The sequence below is a fragment of the Globicephala melas genome, chromosome 9 (genome assembly GCF_963455315.2).
Source record: "Globicephala melas chromosome 9, mGloMel1.2, whole genome shotgun sequence".
Lineage (NCBI taxonomy): Eukaryota > Metazoa > Chordata > Mammalia > Artiodactyla > Delphinidae > Globicephala > Globicephala melas.
The window spans coordinates 31,160,923-31,180,370 of NC_083322.1; the positions used below are offsets into that span (position 1 = coordinate 31,160,923).

At 38.1% G+C, this 19,448-nt stretch overlaps 1 protein-coding gene across 1 annotated transcript; it reads right to left on the reverse strand.

Moving 5' to 3' along the window:
• Nucleotides 1–211: 211 nt before the first annotated feature.
• ANKRD7 (ankyrin repeat domain 7) lies at nt 212–10,503 on the reverse strand. The gene is given in 7 exon segments (XM_030856990.1): nt 212–265; nt 267–357; nt 1,034–1,140; nt 2,069–2,242; nt 2,403–2,517; nt 10,271–10,406; nt 10,458–10,503. Coding segments are annotated over 7 exon segments (723 nt in total).
• Between the last annotated feature and the right edge of the window lie 8,945 nt (nt 10,504–19,448).

Here is a 19,448-nt window from a genome sequence, read left to right on the forward strand (position 1 = left end):
TTATTAATCTGTAGACTCAGCCTACCTGCAGTTCTTATATTGATTAGGTCCTATATTGCTGTTCTTATATTGACAGCGAAAATCAAGCATTCCTGGATCCATGGGTCCAGAGTTCTTCATGTGTTTACCCCTATTGTGTGCTTTGTACTTTGGGGTTCGTGTTTCTTTCCTTACGCTCAAATTCCACACAATTGTTAAAAGATATGCAGTATCACTTACATAGTAAAACCATTGAAAGAAGCATATTCCTCAGCTGTGAATCCATAAATATCTTGACAAGATAGGTTCACCTCTTGCTGAAGAAGAAGACTGACTAAACTTGTTGGTTCATCACTGAGAGCAATCATAAGGGCTGTTCTGGAGCAAGAGATATAAATGTGTCCATTTATGAATCTTAACCATGTCTTGTACTTTTTAAAAAATGAGTCTTCTAAATTTACTGTTTAAATGTATGATCAGGAAAAGAGTTGGGGCAAGAATGTAAAATGTGGGGCAGATCTACTCAAAAAGGTGTGCTAATCACAGATCATATCATGAAGTCTAAAGATAAGAGTCTCTAGGAAGCAGCTAGCTCAGTGGTTTTCAACCCCTGCTCCTGGGAACACTAGTGTTTTCTGGGAGATGTCTCAAAAATTCTATGGAGGGGAGTGTCTGGGACTCTGGGTACCCTATCCCCATTTAACTACGGCATCTGGGATTTAGAGATTGAGTTTCTGTGTAAGATTCTAATGTTAAAAAATAATAATAGCAATAATTACATACCAATCTGGCCCAACTGTTTGATTTTACAGATAAATAGATCCTGGGAATCTAGGTAATTTGTCCAAAATCATATGGCCAAATCTTTTCAGTTTCAAAAATATGTCTCATATATACATATATGATATATATATATAGGCTTACTTCACACTGAGGTCAAGAGCAGCCTGGAGTATTTAAGTAATGAGCACCTAGAATTTAACATATGTGTGCATGTGTATATATTCCTGTTAGATACCTATAGTTATATGCTCTTATTTAACATTAATTATACCTTTGATTCTTATCTGAAGCATTCACATCTGCCCCACTCTTCAGAAGAAATTCTACCATTTCTGCATTATTTTCAGTAATGGCAAGTAAAAGTGGAGTATATCCATCCTGGAAAAATTATTTTAAAATGATTATTTAAAATATTGTACCAACATTCCATGCCTTTTAATTTAAGTTCAATTTAAAAAATAAGTATGCTTATAAGAAACCTCTGTAATAACCTATAATTGAACAGAATCTAAAAAGGAATATATATATGCCTGTCAAAAAATCAAAATAAAATTATAAAAATTATAAAAATAAATAAATAATACTAAAATAAAATATAGTTGGCCAGTCAAAAAATAAAATTGAAGTTTCTGCTTTAGGCTTAATTCAAATTGTGGGCAAGAGCACTCTGGAGTATTTAATTACTGAGCACCTAGAATTTAACATAAGTATTGCAAACCATCAATTCACATTTCGTAATGTTGTTACAGCTGAGTTTCCTAGGGTTTCATTTAAACTTCCAAGGCTGGCACTTATTTTGGCCTGTCATGCAGATAAAGTATCAGTGAACTAAAGTGTTAGGAAGCTTAAAAACATATATTAATCAGTTATCCATAAAGTCTTAATAGGTGACTTGGATTACTTTTAGTATAACAAGTGATTTTCTAATTTTACTCTATTGTAATTATTCACGAGTATACCAATAAAATATAAAAGGACATAGTCTTCATGATTTTTAATCAATGTTCATTTATAAGGAAATCAAGTATTTCTCATGTGATGTACTTCTTTGAACAGTTATAATTGTTAAACCTCATGTTGCTTTGGAGGTCAAGATTATAATATGAAATGAAATGCAGAAAGGTTTTTTTAAAAAGGAAAACCTTATCAGTATTTGATAATCTCATCCTTCTCCTTCTCCCTAATTTCATTTTGTAAAATTTATGTTTTATATAACATGTGTCTCAACAGATATAAATTATATGCAATGAATACCTTCTTTTACTGCTTTCTAAAATATAATGTATTGTTTTTAATAGAAGACTACCTTATTTTGAGCTTCAAGATTAGCTTTGTGTTCAAGCAGTTTTGCAACTAATGAGTCACTTTGATGACAAGCAGCATAATGAAGAGCAGTATTGCCATATAAATCCACCAGGTTTGGGTCTGCGCCATGTTCTAGAAGAATAGTAACACAACTCTCCTTGTCACACTGTACTGCCTGTCAGTACAAAAAGAATAGACGGGTAACCAATTTACTATTTAGGATCTGATATATTAAACTAATGTTTAACACTATGTTTTAAAATATGAAATATAACAAAGGTTAACTAGGAGAAGAACTCAAATGTAATTCAATTGAAAAGGAAAAATCAGCACACCTTAGTCAATGGAGATCTGTTTTCACCATCCCAGACATTTACTTTGCACTGTTTCTCAATTAAGAGAGATACAATATTTGAATATCCATTAGCACAGGCCAGGTGCAAAGCTGTTCTGTATCAATATAATGAAACACAAAGTTACAGATAAGTCTTACTTTGAGAAGTTATCTGCTATGCCCAAGAACATGCCAGATCATATATTATTAAGGTATTTGCTTTGTGTACTTATTTATATTTACACAAAATTTAATTAATTATAATTGCTTTTTACTGAATTAAAAGAGCTGTGCAAATGCCTGAAGATCAAATATTTAACTGGTTTCACTTCAAAGAAAATGTAACTATGCATTAAACAATAGGTTTTTTTCAAACAGCAAAATGGAGTATGAGCCTTGGAGAATGATAAAATTAGACATCCAATTATGTCTAGAAATGATCTCCAAAACCTAAGATACATGTGCCAGATAACAGGAGGAAAAGACATTGCCTATGTTTGCCTATTGCATGGCATACTACACCTAAGTGTGTGTGTTTCTCTTTGCTCAGCTATTAAAGCTGTCATTTGCATCTAAGAAGTGCACACAAAGGTGAAAGCCTAAGTACTCTTTAAGTTGTAGATCCCAACCTAATTTTCAGTTATTAAAATAATTTCTACTTCTCAAAGAACCATATTCTATGTAGCCTCCCAGAAACCAATCATATAGTCATGAGGTATGACAGATACTAATGAGCTCCATTTAAACTTTGTAGCTTTTAGCCTGAACTAACCCTCAACAAACTTTTATTTATTTGTGAAGGTGATGTCTTTATATCCTTATTTTAAGATAATTTCATAATACAAAGTCTATATACAGGTAGCCCAGGTCCCGAACAAAAGATTTTAGATGCCATTTTCCCACTTCATTTTAGGTCCTCAGAAGTACTTTATGGGTACCTAAACAGAACTGTTATTGACACTAAGAGTAGCAAAATGTAGCCCACAAGGACTTGAAAATAAGGTAACTTTCAAAGAACAAGGCTCATAAAATCCAAACATGATGATATAACTTACCATTTATGGCAGTAAACCCAAAAAATATAAAAATAATTTTGAACAATTTGGAAATACGAAAACTCCAATCAAGTTTACCTGAATATAATCTCTGGAAGGCAAGACTGTAACTATAATTCAAAAAACCAGAAACCTAACCAATTATGTCATTCTCTCTGAAGAAAGACTGTACTCAGAAAGAGGATGGTCAGCTAAGTGATAGACTGAAGCCAGAAGTTATCCATGATTAACATCCTTCATGGTAAAGAATATATGAATTTAAGGAGCCCATACTTCCCAGTCATTGGAAAGGAATACTTTGTTTTTCTGTAGAACAAAAATGATTCCTCAGACATCATGGTCTAGATGAAATATCCCTCAAAATGGTCTACCTTGTTTTGCCACGATTCCATCCTTACCAAACAAACTTCTGATAACTAATTTGGTTTCTCAGAAATCGTGACACAGGAAAAGCACTGATTAGCCTTTTTGTTGACATCCATAATTTGGCTTAAAGGTAAATTTCCTTATGTAATAGGAAGTTTCTCCAGTCTTCAACCTGAACATATGGGGCCAAAAGGCTTTAAGCTGACCTAAAATAAATCCTTGCAGTAGCATAGCAAATCCTAAAAAACATTTTGATCCATCCCCTTCACCCACTGTTATATATATCTCAAAATTTTAGTCTCAAGGAACGTAGGTGGCTTTTACTCAATCTTTAGATATAATTCTCTTTCCAACTCCAGTTTCCTTTTTTCATTAAAACAAACAAACAAAAACCAAAAAGCAAAAACAAAACCGATTTCTCTTTCTCTGAGAGAAAGTAATTGGCATTTGAGTAATTCCCCGGCGGTGTTCCAGAAGTGGCTGCTGCGTGGCTGCTGCACGCCTGCTGAATATTTCACTCTTCCAATTGAAGTCTAAACCCTATGTGACAGGGGGACCTTCAAGATGGTGAAGGAATAAGACGGGGAGATCACCTTCCTCCCCACAGATACGTCAAAAATACATCTACATGTGGAACAACTCCTACAGAACACCTACTGAATGCTGGCAGAAGGCCTCAGACTTCCCAAAAGGCAAGAAACTCCCCACCTACCTGGGTAGGGCAAAAGAAAAAAGAAAAAACAGAGAAAAAAGAAGAGGGACGGGACCTGCACCAGTGGGAGGGAGCTGTGAAGGAGGAAAAGTTTCCCCTTCACTGGTGGAGATGGGGAGTGGGTGGGGAAGAAGCTTCGGAGCCATGGAGGAGAGCACAGCAACAGAGGTGCAGAGGGCAAAGCAGAGAGATTCCCATGCAAAGGATTGGTGACAACAAACACTCAACAGCCTGAGAATATTGCCTGCTCACCTGCTGGGGCTGGGAGCTGAGGCTCGGGCTTCAGCGGTCAGATCCCAGGGAGAGGACTGGGGTTGGCTGAGTGAACACAGCCTGAAGGGGGTTAGTGCGCCACAGCTAGCCGGGAGGGAGTCCGGGAAAAACTCTGGACATGCCTAAGAGGCAAGAGACCATTGGTTGTGGTGCGCGAGGAGAGGGGATTCAGAGCACGGCCTAAATGAGCTCCAGAGACGGGCATGAGCCGTGGCTATCAGCGAGGACAACAGAGATGGGCATGAGACACGAAGGCTGCTACTGCAGCCACCAAGAAGCCTGTATGCAAGCACAGGTCACTATCCACACCTCCCCCGTGAGAGCCTGTGCAGCCCGCCACTGCCAGGGTCCCGGGATCTAGGGACAACTTCCCCGGGAGAACACACGGCGGCCTCAGGCTGTTGCAGTATCATGCTGACCTCTGCTGCCACAGGCTCACTCCACATTCCGTACCCCTCCCTCTCCCTGGCCTGAGCCAGAGCCCCCTAATCAACTGCTACCTTAACCCCGTCCTGTCTGGGCGGGGAACAGACACCCTCAGGTGACCTACCTGCAGAGGCAGGGCCAAATCCAAAGCTGAACCCAAGGAGCTGTGCAAACAAAAAGAGAAAGGGAAATCTCTCCCAGCAGCCTCAGGAGCAGCGGATTAAATCTCCACAATCAACTTGATATACCCTGCATCTGTGGAATACCTGAATAGACAACTATCCCAAAATTGAGGTGGTGGACTTTGGGAGCAACTGTAGACTTTGGGTTTGCAATCTGCATCTAATTTGTTTATGGTTTTATGTTTATCTTAGTTTAGTATTTAGAGCTTATTATCATTGGTAGATTTGTTTATTGATTTGGTTGCTCTTCTCCTGTTTTTATATATATATATTTTTTTTTTTTTTTCCTCTTTCTCTTTTTGTGAGTGTGTATGTGTATGCTTCTCTGTGTGATTTTCTCTGTATAGCTTTGTTTTGCCATTGTCCTAAGGTTCTGTCTGTCCATTTTGGTTGTTTTTTAGTATACTATTTAGTACTTGTTATCATTTGTGGATTTGTTTTTTGGTTTTGTTGCTCTCTTCTTTCTTTCTTTCTTTTCTTATTTTTTTATTTTTAAAAATTTACTTTTGTTATTTTATTTTATTTTATTATTTTTTTCCTTTTTTTCTTTATTTTTTCTCCCTTTTCTTCTGAGCCGTGTGGCTGACAGTATCTTGGTGCTCCAGCCAGGTATCAGGCCTGAGCCTCTAAGTGGGAGACCCGAGTTCAGGACATTAGTCCACCAGAGACCTGGCCGCACATAACATCAAATGGCAAAAGCTCTCCCAGAGATCTCCATCTCAACACTAAGACCCAGTTTAACTCAACAACAAGCAGGCTACAGTGCTGGACACCCTATGCCAAACAACCAGCAAGACAGGAACACAAACCCACCCATTAGCAGAGAGGCTGCCCAAAATCATAATAAGTTCACAGACACTCCAAAACACACCACCGGACGCGGTCCTGCCCACCAGAAAGGCAAGATCCAGCCTCATCCACCAGAACACAGGCACCCGTCCACTCCACCAGGAGGCCTACACAACCCACTGAACCAACCTTACCCACTGGAGACAGAAACCAAAACCAACGGAAACTACGAACGGGCAGCCTGTGAAAAAGGGACCCCAAACACAGTAAGTTAAGCAAAATGAGAAGACAGAGAAATACGCAGCAGATGAAGGAACAAGGTAAAAACCCACCAGACCTAACAAATGAAGAGGAAAGAGGCAGTCTACCTGAAAAAGAATTCAGAATAATGATAGTAAAGATGATCCAAAATCTTGGAAACAGAATGGAGAAAATACAAGAAATGTTTAACAAGGACCTAGAAGAGTAGGTCCTGTGAGTAGTATGACTGAAAGTGTTCATTTGGAATTGAGCCTTCACCTACAAGGCAACCTACTGATCTGAGGGACTTTTTAAATAAAAACCATAAAAGTAATTTAATTGTATACCTAGGAGAGATATTAGACATCTTCAATTCACTTTCAAACTCATTAGGCACAGAACTCAAAATAAAAACATAAATATTAGCTAAATAAGCAAAGCACATTAACAGGGAGCTCCTCTGGTTTAATAAGAGATAGTCTTCAATGGGGCTTTGCAGATCTTGGTTTAAAAAACATCTATCTAGTAATAGTTCTGATTTGACAAGATGAGGAGATTTAGGGTCAAGGTCATACAAATGCAGGGAAGGCCTCAAATTCAGATTTTTATCCCAAAAACAGTGTTATTCCTACTGGGCCACTATGGCCTTCAAAACAACCTGCTCATTAACTGTCATGGTGTTTCTCCCATTCTCTCCTAACCAGAAATTTCCACTTTTATTATCATTATTTTTACTAGAAAACATATTTAGAATATTATTTCAATAAGGCCATTATTTATATGTACATATACTTACATGAGGCATCAGGGACATTTGCACAATGCTTCTAAAATGAGTTTATGCAGCCCTCAATAAAACACTATAATTCACCTTTTAAAATATTCAAATAACACAAAACAGAAGTCTCCCATAACCATTCTCACTCTACCTACTTCCTCTGCCCAAATCTCATCTCCTCTTCAGAAATAGTGTTTTAACTTTAGTATGTATCCTCTCAGATTTTATCCCATTCTCAGTCTTTCTACACACACACACACACACAAATATTCAAATAGAATATAGAGTTTGAGACTTTTTTTATTCCGCTTTATTGAGGTATAATTTATAAAAAATTTAAGTGTACAGTTTTATGAGTTTTTTCCAATATATAGTCATATAACTGCCACCATAAACATAATAAAGAACATTTCTATCACTCTAAAAAGTTTCCTCATATCCCTTTACAATCAATCCCCCTTCCTCCAGTCCCCATATGAAACACCTGGTACCTACTAATTTGCTTTCTTTGGCTATAATTTTGCCTTTCCAGAATTTCATATAAAAGGAGTCACTTGATATATAGTCTTTTGTATCTAGTTTCTTTGACTTAGCAGGACACTTTCGAGATTCATCCATGTTGTTGCATGTATCAGTAATTTCATTTCTTTTATTAATAAGAGATATCATTTTATTGCTGAGTAATATCTTTAAATTATCATATTTATCTATGTATGTATATATATATATATGTATTCATTCATCAAAAAATATTAATTCAGCACTTACTATGGCTAGGCAAGGTTCTAGGTGATGAAGATACAGTAGCAAATAAAACAAAAATACCTGACCTTATGGATCATACATGGCTAGTGGAAGAGGTCAACGAAAAAACTTAAAATACAAGGTACAACAGACAGTATTAAGTGCTAAAGAGAAAAATCAGGCAAGGAAGAGGAACAGAAAATGTCAGCATGGAGAGGGGGTGCAATTGTTGGAAGAGTAGCCAGGGAAGCGCTCACTGATAAGATGACAAACACCTGAAGGAAGTGAGACCAAGCCATGTGGATATCTGGGTGGGGAAGCACTCCAGGCAAAGGACCCAGCAAGTCCAAAGGCCCTAACTGCATGTCTGGCATTTCTGTGGACACTAAAAAGACCAGGGTAACTGGAGATGAATGAAAGGGAGAGTTGTAGGAGCTAAGATCAGAGAGATAACAGGGAGGGGGGTGAAGGCTGTGTAGGGTTGTATGAGCCTTTGGAAGGACTTTGGCTTTTACCCCTAATGAGATGGAAATCCAGTGGATGTTGTTAAGACAAGGAAGGACATCACTTGACATACATTTTAGAGGATCATTCTGGCTAATGTGTGGAGAATAAATTGGAAAGGTTAAAAGACAGAAAACTACCTGGGAGGCCACTGCAGTAATTCTCATTAAGATATGATGGTGGCTTTGACTACAGTGGTACCTTGGAAGGTGGCAAGAAATGGCTGGATTTTAAACATGTTTTGAAGGTAGAACCAAAAAGATTTACTGTTGAATGAGATGAAGGATGTGAAAGAATGAGAGTAGTCAAGAATGACTCTAGGGGTTCTGGCCTAAACAACTGAAAGAAAGGATTTGGCATTTATAGAAAGAGAAGAGCAGATCTGAGGAGGAATAACAGGAGCGCAGTATGCGGATGTTTGAGATTCCTAAGCAGTGATGGGGTGGAGCTAGCGGCTCTCACAAGCCCATTGTTAAATTTTCAGGAATTATTCGAGCCACTTGACATCACATTGGTAGGTGGAAATCAGGGATTCTCTTCCCTTCTCCCCACCCCCACTCAAGAGCCTGTTATATAACATTTACCAGCACACCACAGCCTGTTAGATATACAAGTGATAGTGTAGGCATTTGTATATATATGAGTCTAGAGTTCAGGGGAGAGGTCTAGCTGGAGATTAAAAGTTGGAAGGCATTGGAATACACTTACAGACTATCTCTCTTCATCAGGCAAGTCAGGATTAAATGAGAGAGACAGAGAGAGAATTATTTTGAGGTCTGAGCCCTCAAATATTTACCAATCAGGAAGATGAAGAGAAAGCAGCAAAGGAGTCTGAAAAAAACTGTCCACAGAAGTAGAAGAAATGCCAGGTGAACCAAGTGTTCTGAAAGACAAGACGATATTTCAAATACTACTGCTAGGAAAGTAAGAGACTTGGCTGAGATGCCTGCCAGGTATGACTGAGAACTGACCACTGAATGAAGTCATGTTGACGTTATTGATGACCCTGTAAAGAAATTCAGAGGAGTGGTGTAGGATAAAAGTCAGATAAATTATTGAAGAGATAACTCTGATTTTATTAAAAGAGGAGGTAAAACTATGAGCAAGTGGACACAGATCCTCTAATCATAGTTTCCAGTTGCCCTATTACAATGAAAGATGACGCTTTATATACCCTATGACCTGAAAACTCCCCACAAGATTTTAAGGTAGGCACATATAGTACATATTTTCTGTTATTAATGCCAAATACATAACCTCTTCATTTCTTAACATATAAAATTAATTTTGTTTTTGCAGTAAGTGGTTGTTGATGAGCTTTTTGAAGATACTCTACAACTGAAAAAAATTTTTCATAGGAGATCCACATTAAAAAGTTAATTGTTTTGCTCTTTCAAAGTCTTAAAATCTTAATAATCACTGTTCTGGGAAGTCGCCTCTACTCTTTTCCTATTAGTACATTAGGAATACGGAAAATCTTAGTGGCTGGGGACAGTATATACCAAAGAAGAAAAACCATAGCATGAGGAAAGGGTGAATTGCCCAGTGGAGGTTAAGGCAGTGGGAGGAGTGGAGGGAATTGGGAAGGACCCAAATGCCCTCAAATATCCAGGTGAACATTTCTAAAACTAAGAAGCTGAAAGTTGGGGGTATGACCCTCTGCCAGTGGTTCCCAGACCTCTCCACTATGGGAAACTCAGAGTGACAACCAGTGGGGTAGTCCAGACAAGTCCTGTTTCTGGTTAGAGGACCCAGTGACCCCAGCTTCCCCTCCATGCTGCCCTTCATCACTCTGGTCACCTGTGTTCTCTGTCCCGCATGTTCACATCATGTTTCTTGAGCTGAAGATACTCCTTCACCTTCTCTAAATCCCCAACCGAGGCAGCTTTGTGAAGTTTCTTTAAATCCTTATCTCTAAGGTTGTAGCCTGGCTGGGCTGGAGGACCGATACTGGCTGGCCTGCCTATGGGCAGGTGTGAGCAAGAACTGTGGGGCTCATCCTTCCTTCTCCATAATGTGAAAAGCTTCTTCATGGCGGCACAGGAAGCAGTCCTTCAGTTGGACCAGGATGTCCCTGGAGCTCCTAACTGCCCCACCTGCCTCTCCACCATGGCCCTCTGGCTCGCGGGCCCCTCTGGCCAGGTAGGTCCTCCCCGCAGTGCTGGAGTCAAAGCCAGCTAGAGACCGGAAGTGGGCCAAAGCTCAGAACCTGTGTGGGCGGCTTTTCCCAGTTGCCTAGCAACGCCCAGGGCCTCTGGCACCCGAGGTTGGGACCCAGCCCCCCGGTTGCCCAGATCCAGATTCTTCAGTCAAGATCTTAGATTAACTGCTAACACTCTCAGTCTTCCTATTAGATCCAGCATCTTTGGGTAGAAACCTATCAACTTTCTTACAAATACCCCTTTCCCTTCAAGGATAGACCTAGTAGCTTGAACTCTTACAAACCAAGATTTACCCTCCTCCTGGTAGTTATGAACCTCCTCCAGTGATCTTGCCTCCAGCCTACTCCCTGCCTCTCACCAACATGGTTCACAAGGCGCAACTCGCTTTTAACAATAACTGAGATCCCTTCATAATCTCAATTTCAAACATACTTTTGAATACCATCTCTCATATTTTAGCTCACTCTCTCATCACAAAACTCCAAAAATCCTTCTAACTCATTGCACCTACAGTCCATTAATTCTGCCACATTTCACTGACCTTGACCACCCCACTCTGTGTTCTCACTTCCCTACTTAAGTAGGTTAAGTTCCATGGTTAATCATTATCACTCTCATGCATATGCCTTCAGCATGTTTACCCCCATCCCTTTTCTTACTTGTCCACCTAAACCACAGAGCTGGTTAAATCTAAAACTCCCATCTAAACATGTCTGCCCTAAGCCACTGGTTGTGACTAAAGGAAAAAACAAATCCATGCTGTCTTTTCTCACTTTCAGTTCATGAAAACCCACCTGAAATGGATTGGTATGCTTCCCAGCAATCCTTAGATACTTGCCTGATCCATTCACACTTATACTTTCCTTGAACACTTCATATATTCTCTTTTTGAATTCATTCTCAGCTGATGACCTGGCTTCCTGATCCATTGAGAAAAGTGAGTTAATCAGAAGAGAAATTCTGCAGGCTACCAGGACATCTACCCACCTATCGACACCTTGCCAAAAAATATTTTACCTTCTCTCTTGTTCATGTTGATATCCATGTTCTAGCAAAGGCCAGCACTTCGCTTACATACTAGAAGCCCATCCTCTGTATTGCTTCAGCAACCCCCCTCCCCTGCTTTCTCGTGTGTCTTTAAAATTTCCCTCTCCGATGACATTCTTATTAACATAAATACATGCTAGTGTTTGTCCATCCTAAAACAAACGAACTGACCCACCTCCCCCTGCAACCATTGCCTCATTTCTCTCCTTTACAGCAAAAAGACTTAGAATTGTCTATAATCTTGTAATCTCTGTCTACATTCTTCTTCTGTTCTCACTTAAGTTCCCATCATTACCCTGTTTTCCCATTTCTCTCAATCCACACTGCTTTAAGTACGATTGACCATGATCTCCAATTGCCATTTCTCAGTTTTCATGTTAATCATGTTAATCTATTGCTTGCTCCTTGAAACACTTTCTTCACTTGGCTTCCAAGACGTCATGCTTCCCTGGTTTCCTTCCCTCCTAACCATTCCTCTTCAGTCTATTTCGGAGAGCCCCAGGATCAGTCCATGATTAGCTTCATTTTCCCCCCAAATCCTTGGAGTCATCCTTGAATCTTATCTTTTACACCTACATTTAAACTGCCAGCAAATTCTGTCAATTCTAACTACAGAATATATCCAGAATCCATTTGATTTCTTCCCCTATCCATATTCCCTTCTGGGTGATCTCATTCAGTCCCATGGCTTTAATACCATCTATGCAATGTCAACTCCAAATCCGGAAGTTCCAGTCTGGTTCCCTTCCCTGAACTTCGGACTGGTATATCCAGTTGTCTATAGACTCTATAGGCATCTCGTGCTTAACATGTCTCAGCTGACATCCTGACATTCCAATCTGTCACTGTCTATCTTACTTAAGAGCAGGTAACTCCATTCTTCATGTTGCTCAGGTCAAAAGTTTTAGTGTCATCCTTGACTTCTTTCTTTTTCAAAGGCCACATCTAATCAGTTAGCAAAACCTGCATGCAGTACTTCCAAATACATACAGAATTTGACCACTGATATCACTGTAGTCCAGGCCAACATCATCTCTCTCATTTGCATTACTTGACCAAAAAAAATTAGCTGTGTTAGAACTGGGACAAGAACTGATAAGCTTCAGGACTTCAGGACTCCTCCTGTCATATCACGCTACCTCTGGTTAATTTTATGAGCTGCACCGCCTTCAATTCATGATGACCTGAGAATAATTTTTCACTTATATGCTAATATAAAGCTAGTACAGCTCAGAAATTTGAAATGTATAGATAATTATATGCTAATTTTATACAATTATTATTAATAGAATAATGAGCTGCTGTCTCTTCTATTATCAGACACATGAGTATTATGTAATATGGTTAGTACCTTATAAGAGTATTAAAAGAGCAATGTTATTTATCACATTTTTTTCCTAAATAACAATTCCCATGTAATTTCTCAGGAAAAATAATAAAAGAGATCCCAGTATGCTTCATCTCAAACATAGCTATGCAGTTAAAACTTCTCAGTGGATTTTCTGTTGGTGTTCCTGCTAAAGATACAGAAAGTAGGCTTATGAAAGTTTTGATAATGAAAGAACTATTTAAAGATCAATATGTAAATTTCATTGCTAGTTTTTCTTTCTTGAAATTCTAAATTTGTGGTTTTTTAAGAAGGTAATTGTTAAAGTCTAAAATAATAATGTCTGAAGGGAAATTTCTTTAGTTTCAAAAGTTCACTAAGTTCATTAAACCCATATGGTGCCTTTGTACAAATTAGGAAGTAATTATGTATGTCATTTGTTTCTCTATAATTACAAATAAATTGGACTTGTTACAAAATGGGTTTATTATTTTTACAACAAATTATTTCTAATGATTATTAAGTCATAATCATTTATAATAAATGGCATAGTGATTTATTCGTAAGAAAAGCACCTGTTTTTAAACTGGGACTTTAAACAAACAGAAAACAATACAAACTGCAATAAGAAATGTCAGGTTTAGGGCTTCCCTGGTGGCGCAGTGGTTAAGAATCCGCCTGCCAATGCAGGGGACACGGGTTCGAGCCCTGGTCTCGGAAGATCCCACCTGCCACGGAGCAACTAAGCCCGTGCACCACAACTACTGAGCCCGTGTGCCACAACTATTGAAGCCCGTGCGCCTAGAGCCCTGCTCCGCGACAAGAGAAGCCACCGCAATGAGAAGCCTGTGTGCCACAACGAAGAGCAGGCCCTGCTCACCATAACTAGAGAAAGCCCACGCGCAGCAACAAAGACCCAAAGCAGCCAAAAAAAAAAAAAAAAAAAAAAATCGGGTTTAGATGGTGTACACTAATACAAACAAGATATTATATTTTAATTTACTTTTGCAATCAGTATAGAAATTATTAAAGCAATTCTTTATTGAGAATCACAAGTTATATGTGGCTGCATTAACAATTACTGACCTTTCTCTTTCATAATTTGAAGAGAATGTTTTGTTCCCCTTAGAACAAAATACTTTTCTACTATTTGTTGGCTAATCATTATGATTTACTTCTTAATTAATTTAGACTGCCATAACAAATTACCATAGACTAGGTAGCTTAAACAACAAACATTTTTTATCACAATTCCAGAGGCTGGAAGTCTGAGATCAGGGTGCCTCATATGGCTGAAAGAGCTAGCTGTCTCTGGCCTTTTCTTATAAAGGCACTAATCCCATTCAGGAGGGCTCCCATGACTCAATTACTTCCCAAAGGCCCCACCTCCAAATATCATCACATTGGAATTAGGGTTTCAACACATGAATTTTGGAGGGGCACAAGCATCCAGTACATAACATTTACTAATTTTGTTAGAACAAGATACTTTATTGCCATCAGCCAGAAGAGTTATGTTTGTATAATAAATGTACAAAGAGCCCATCTCTGGACCTAACTCAAAGTTTTAATAGAAGTACAAAAATATGTCACAAAGACAAAAATGCTGCAATGAAAATGGTGCCTCTTAGAGGTGGTAACTTGTGCAGTGCATGACCTGAACAACTGTATGAAGCCACCATTAGTTTAGTCTCAATTTTGTAGATCTTCTATACATCAGGCATTTTACTAGGTGTCAAAAATACAAGCATGAATTAGATGTAGTTCTGATTGTCATGGTACTCGCTATAGAGTAGAGTTAATTTCTATAGTTTTTCAGAAATCTTTTCTAAGGAAAACATAATTTTCATTCATTCATTTATTCACTCAAATAATTCTTGTGTCTTTTAAGTATACTGGTATTTCTCTAATATTGGAGCATAAAAAAGTCTTTTTCTTACCTCAATATACACTTAAAATTATTTGTGTTGTATTTCCATATGTTTCTACTTTGGGGGTAGTATCTACATTGTCTAAGTTTGATCTTTATATTCAATTTTCAAGGCAGCTAAGTCATGCGACAACATTCTGTAATAGAAAGATCAGTGGGTAGCTTTTTAAATGGTTTTTTAAAATGCCAAGTTAATGGAAAAGGTTTTCTTTGTCCTTTGGCATAGGGCTCATCATAATGCCTTGCAAGCTGACAAAGCATGATGATGGAAAGGATTTAGAAAGTGACATCACACTGCACTGACTCTTTGGCCCATCCTGCTACCTAAGAGTCCAGCCTCTCTAGCACCAAGAAGAGAGAATCTCAAGAGGTCACCACTTAAAAACTAGAATCACAAACTCTTTCATTATCATCTCTTTATTGGAAAGAGAGTCAATATTGACGATAAATACTGTTTCAAATGCTCCTCACTGGTCCTCTTCCCTTGATAGATGAACCTGGATAATCTGTGCCACACAGTCTAGTTTCTACAACTAGTTTCTCTAGCCTGAAAAGTACTTTTTTTAAATGACACCTTTTTGGCTTACATGGTGCAAATAAGAATCTCTTCCACTAGGAGGGACACATGGTGCCTTACTCTGGTAGCTTGAATATGTTGATATCAATTGCTATTTGCATATCTGGCAGGTTCCTCTCTGGAAGATTGCCACCACCTCCTCAATGATTCATCTTAAACTTACCTCATTAAGTATAACCTCCAGTGAGAGTTAGTTCAGAGTAGGTAAGTTCTTAACATGGGACATTTTATTTGTTCCTCCAAGAGAGAGAAAACACCAAATAACCAAATTTGCAGAATTCAATTCACAAAGTAGATAAAATGGCTAGGGCTAAATGAGTTTACTAGCATCGTTCTGAGAAGAAAAATAAAAAGTAAATACATTTGTGTCTTTTGCACTCCCCTCCCCTGGCAGCTGGAAAGTTTTTGAAAGGATCATTATCTCTTATCTGTTTTCTGTCACCCGCCATACTGAGAAGTATGGTGACTCTAGGCCTTATGATGGGGGCTTCATGCTACACTGAACAGTCTCTACCTACATTCCCTCCCTAGACTAAAGAATTATAGTGAAGTAAGTGTGCTGTCTTCTTACTGCCCCTAGGGGAAAAGTTCCAGAAAAATCATCATGCTGTTTAAATTTGTTATTCTGCAATTGTGATACCAATTCTGTGTCATGATGCCATTTTCTGATTTGACAGGGTTAGGTTAGGATTATGATAACTGTAATTCACTTCTAGGTATCAAATTTTGTTAAATCACATTCTCTGACATATAATGATTGTGATGGTAGGGAGGTGAGAGATTTTAATGCACAAATTGCCTACCAAAATTATAATCAATATTCACTCTGGTATATTCTTCAGGTGTGTTCCAAAGGGATACTTTGTGGCAAAGTGTAAGAGTATTATGTTCTTAATATTATCATGTATTTTTCTGTTGCTGATTCAAATTCATTTTACTTTTTAGTAATGGAAGAGTGTTCTAAAGAAGACATTAAACAGGTAGGACTTTATAGATTGATTCATCACTTTTTTTTTAACGTCTTTATTGGAGTATAATTGCTTTACCATGGTGTGTTAGTTTCTGCTTTATAACAAAGTGAATCAGCTGTACATATACATATATCCCCACATCTCCTCCCTCTTGCATCTCTCTCCCACTCTCCCTAACCCACCCCTCTAGGTGGTCACAAAGCACCAAGCTGATCTCCCTGTACTATGCAGCTGCTTCCCACCAGCTACCTATTTATGTTTGGTAGTGTATATATGTCCATGCCACTCTCTCACTTTGTCCCAGCTTACCCTTCCCCCTCCCCAGATCCTCAAGTCCATTCTCTAGTAGGTCTGCGTCTGTATTCCCATCTTGCCCGTAGGTTCTTCACGACCACTTTTTTTTTCTTTTTAGATTCCATATATATGTGTTAGCATACAGTATTTGTTTTTCTCTTTCTGACTTACTTCACTCTGTATGACAGACTCTAGGTCCATCCACCTCACTACAAATAATTCAATTTCATTTCTTTTTATGGCTGGTAATATTCCATTGCATATATGTGCCACATCTTCTTTATCCATTCATCTGTCGATGGACACTTAGATTGCTTCCATATCCTGGCTATTGTAAACAGAGCTGCAATGAACATTGTGGTACATGACTTTTTGAATTATGGTTTTCTCAGGGTCTATGCCCAGTAGTGGGATTGCTGGGTCGTATGGTAGTTCTATTTTTAGTTTTTTAAGGAACCTCCATACTGTTCTCCATAGTGGCTGTATCAATTTACATTCCCACCAACAGTGCAAGAGGGTTCCCTTTTCTCCACACCCTCTCCAGCATTTATTGTTTGTAGATTTTTTGATGATGGCCATTGTGACCAGCGTGAGATGATATCTCATTGTAGTTTTGATTTGCATTTCTCTAATGATTAATGATGTAGAGCATTGTTTCATGTGTTTGTTGGCAATCTGTATATCTTCTTTGGAGAAATCTCGATTTAGGTCTTCTGCCCATTTTTGGATTGGGTTGTTTTTTTGACATTGAACTGCATGAGCTGCTTGTAAAATTTGGAGATTAATCCTTTGTCAGTTGCTTCATTTGCAAATATTTTCTCCCATTCTGAGGGTTGTCTTTTCGTCTTGTTTATGGTTTCCTTTGATGTGCAAAAGCTTTTAATTTTCACCAGGTACAATTTATTTTTGTTTTTATTTCCATTTCTCTAGGAGGTGGGTCAAAAAGGATCTTGCTGTGGTTTATGTCATAGAGTGTTCTGCCTATGTTTTCCTCTAAGAGTTTGATAGTGTCTGGCCTTACATTTAGGTGTTTAATCCATTTTGAGTTTATTTTTGTGTATGGTGTTAGGGAATGTTCTAATTTCATTATTTTACATGTATTTGTCCAGTTTTCCCAGCATCACTTATTGAAGAGGCTGTCTTTTCTCCATTTTATATTCTTGCCTCCTTTATCAAAGATAAGGTGACCATAGGTGCGTGGGTTTATCATTGGGCTTTCTATCCTGTTCCATTGATCTATATTTCTGTTTCTGTGCCAGTACCATACTATCTTGATTACTGTAGCTTTGTAGTATAGTCTGAAGTCAGGGAGCCTGATTCCTCCAGCTACATTTTTCTTTCTCAAGATTGCTTTAGATATTCGGGGTCTTTTTTGTTTCCACACAAATTGTGAAATTTTTTGTTCTAGTTCTGTGGAAAATGCCATTGGTAGTTTGATAGGGATTGCATTGAATCTGTAGATTGCTTTGGGTAGTAGAGTCATTTTCACAATGTTGATTCTTCCAATCCAAGAACATGGTATATCTCTCCATCTGTTTGTATCATCTTTAACTTCTTTCATCAGTTTCTTATAATTTTCTGCATACAGATCTTTTGTCTCCTCAGGTAGGTTTATTCCTAGGTATTTTATTCTTTTTGTTGTAATGGTAAATGGGAGTGTTTTCTTCATTTCACTTTCAGATTTTTCATCATTAGTGTATAGAAATGCAAGAGATTTCTGTGCATTAATTTTGTATCCTGCTACTTTACCAAATTCATTGATTAGCTCTAGTAGTTTTCTGGTAGCATCTTTAGGATTCTCTATGTATAATATCATGTCATCTGCAAACAATAACAGCTTTCCTTCTTCTTTTGCAATTTAGATTCCTTTTATTTCTTTTTCTTCTCTGATTGTTGTGGCTAAATCTTCCAAAACTATGTTGAATAATAGTGGTGAGAGTGGGCAACCTTGTCTTGTTCCTGATCTTAGTGGAAATAGTTTCAGTTTTTCACCATTGAGGACGATGTTGGCTGTGGGTTTGTCATATATGGCCTTTATTATGTTGAGGTAAGTTCCCTCTATGGCTACTTTCTGGAGGGTTCTTATCATAAATGGGTGTTGAAAGCTTTCTCTGCATCTATTGAGGTGATCATATGGTTTTACTCCTTCAATTCATTACCTTTTAAATAGGGAAATGAAAAGAAATGGAACTAACATTTATTCAGTGTTTTACTCTGGTCTAGATACCATATTATGTGGTTAACTTACACTCTCTGCATAACCATCATATTAGCTTTGCAAGGATGCCATGCTATCATTTTCTTCTTTTTATTAATTACAAAATTGCTGTTCAGGGAGATTGATTAATTGGCCCAAGATCCCATAGTTAAGAAGTGGCTGAACCATAATTTAATTCCAAGCCTGCTAGGCTCCCAAATCCATTCCTCTCCCCATAGTATCTTTGCATTAATAGTATCCAGATACAGGATCAAGTTAAGAGATACTTCGTGAAATCTGATTTAGCTATATGTTTGCTTTTAAAATTCTTTTTCCTGAGAAACCTGATTGGGCCTAGAGTTTGTTCATTCTGTTTCATAGATAAAGTAGTAATCAATACTTTGTTTTCATAAATGACAATGTGTTGTAACCCCTGAGACGTCTCTTACCCCCAACCCCTGCTCCTGGATTCT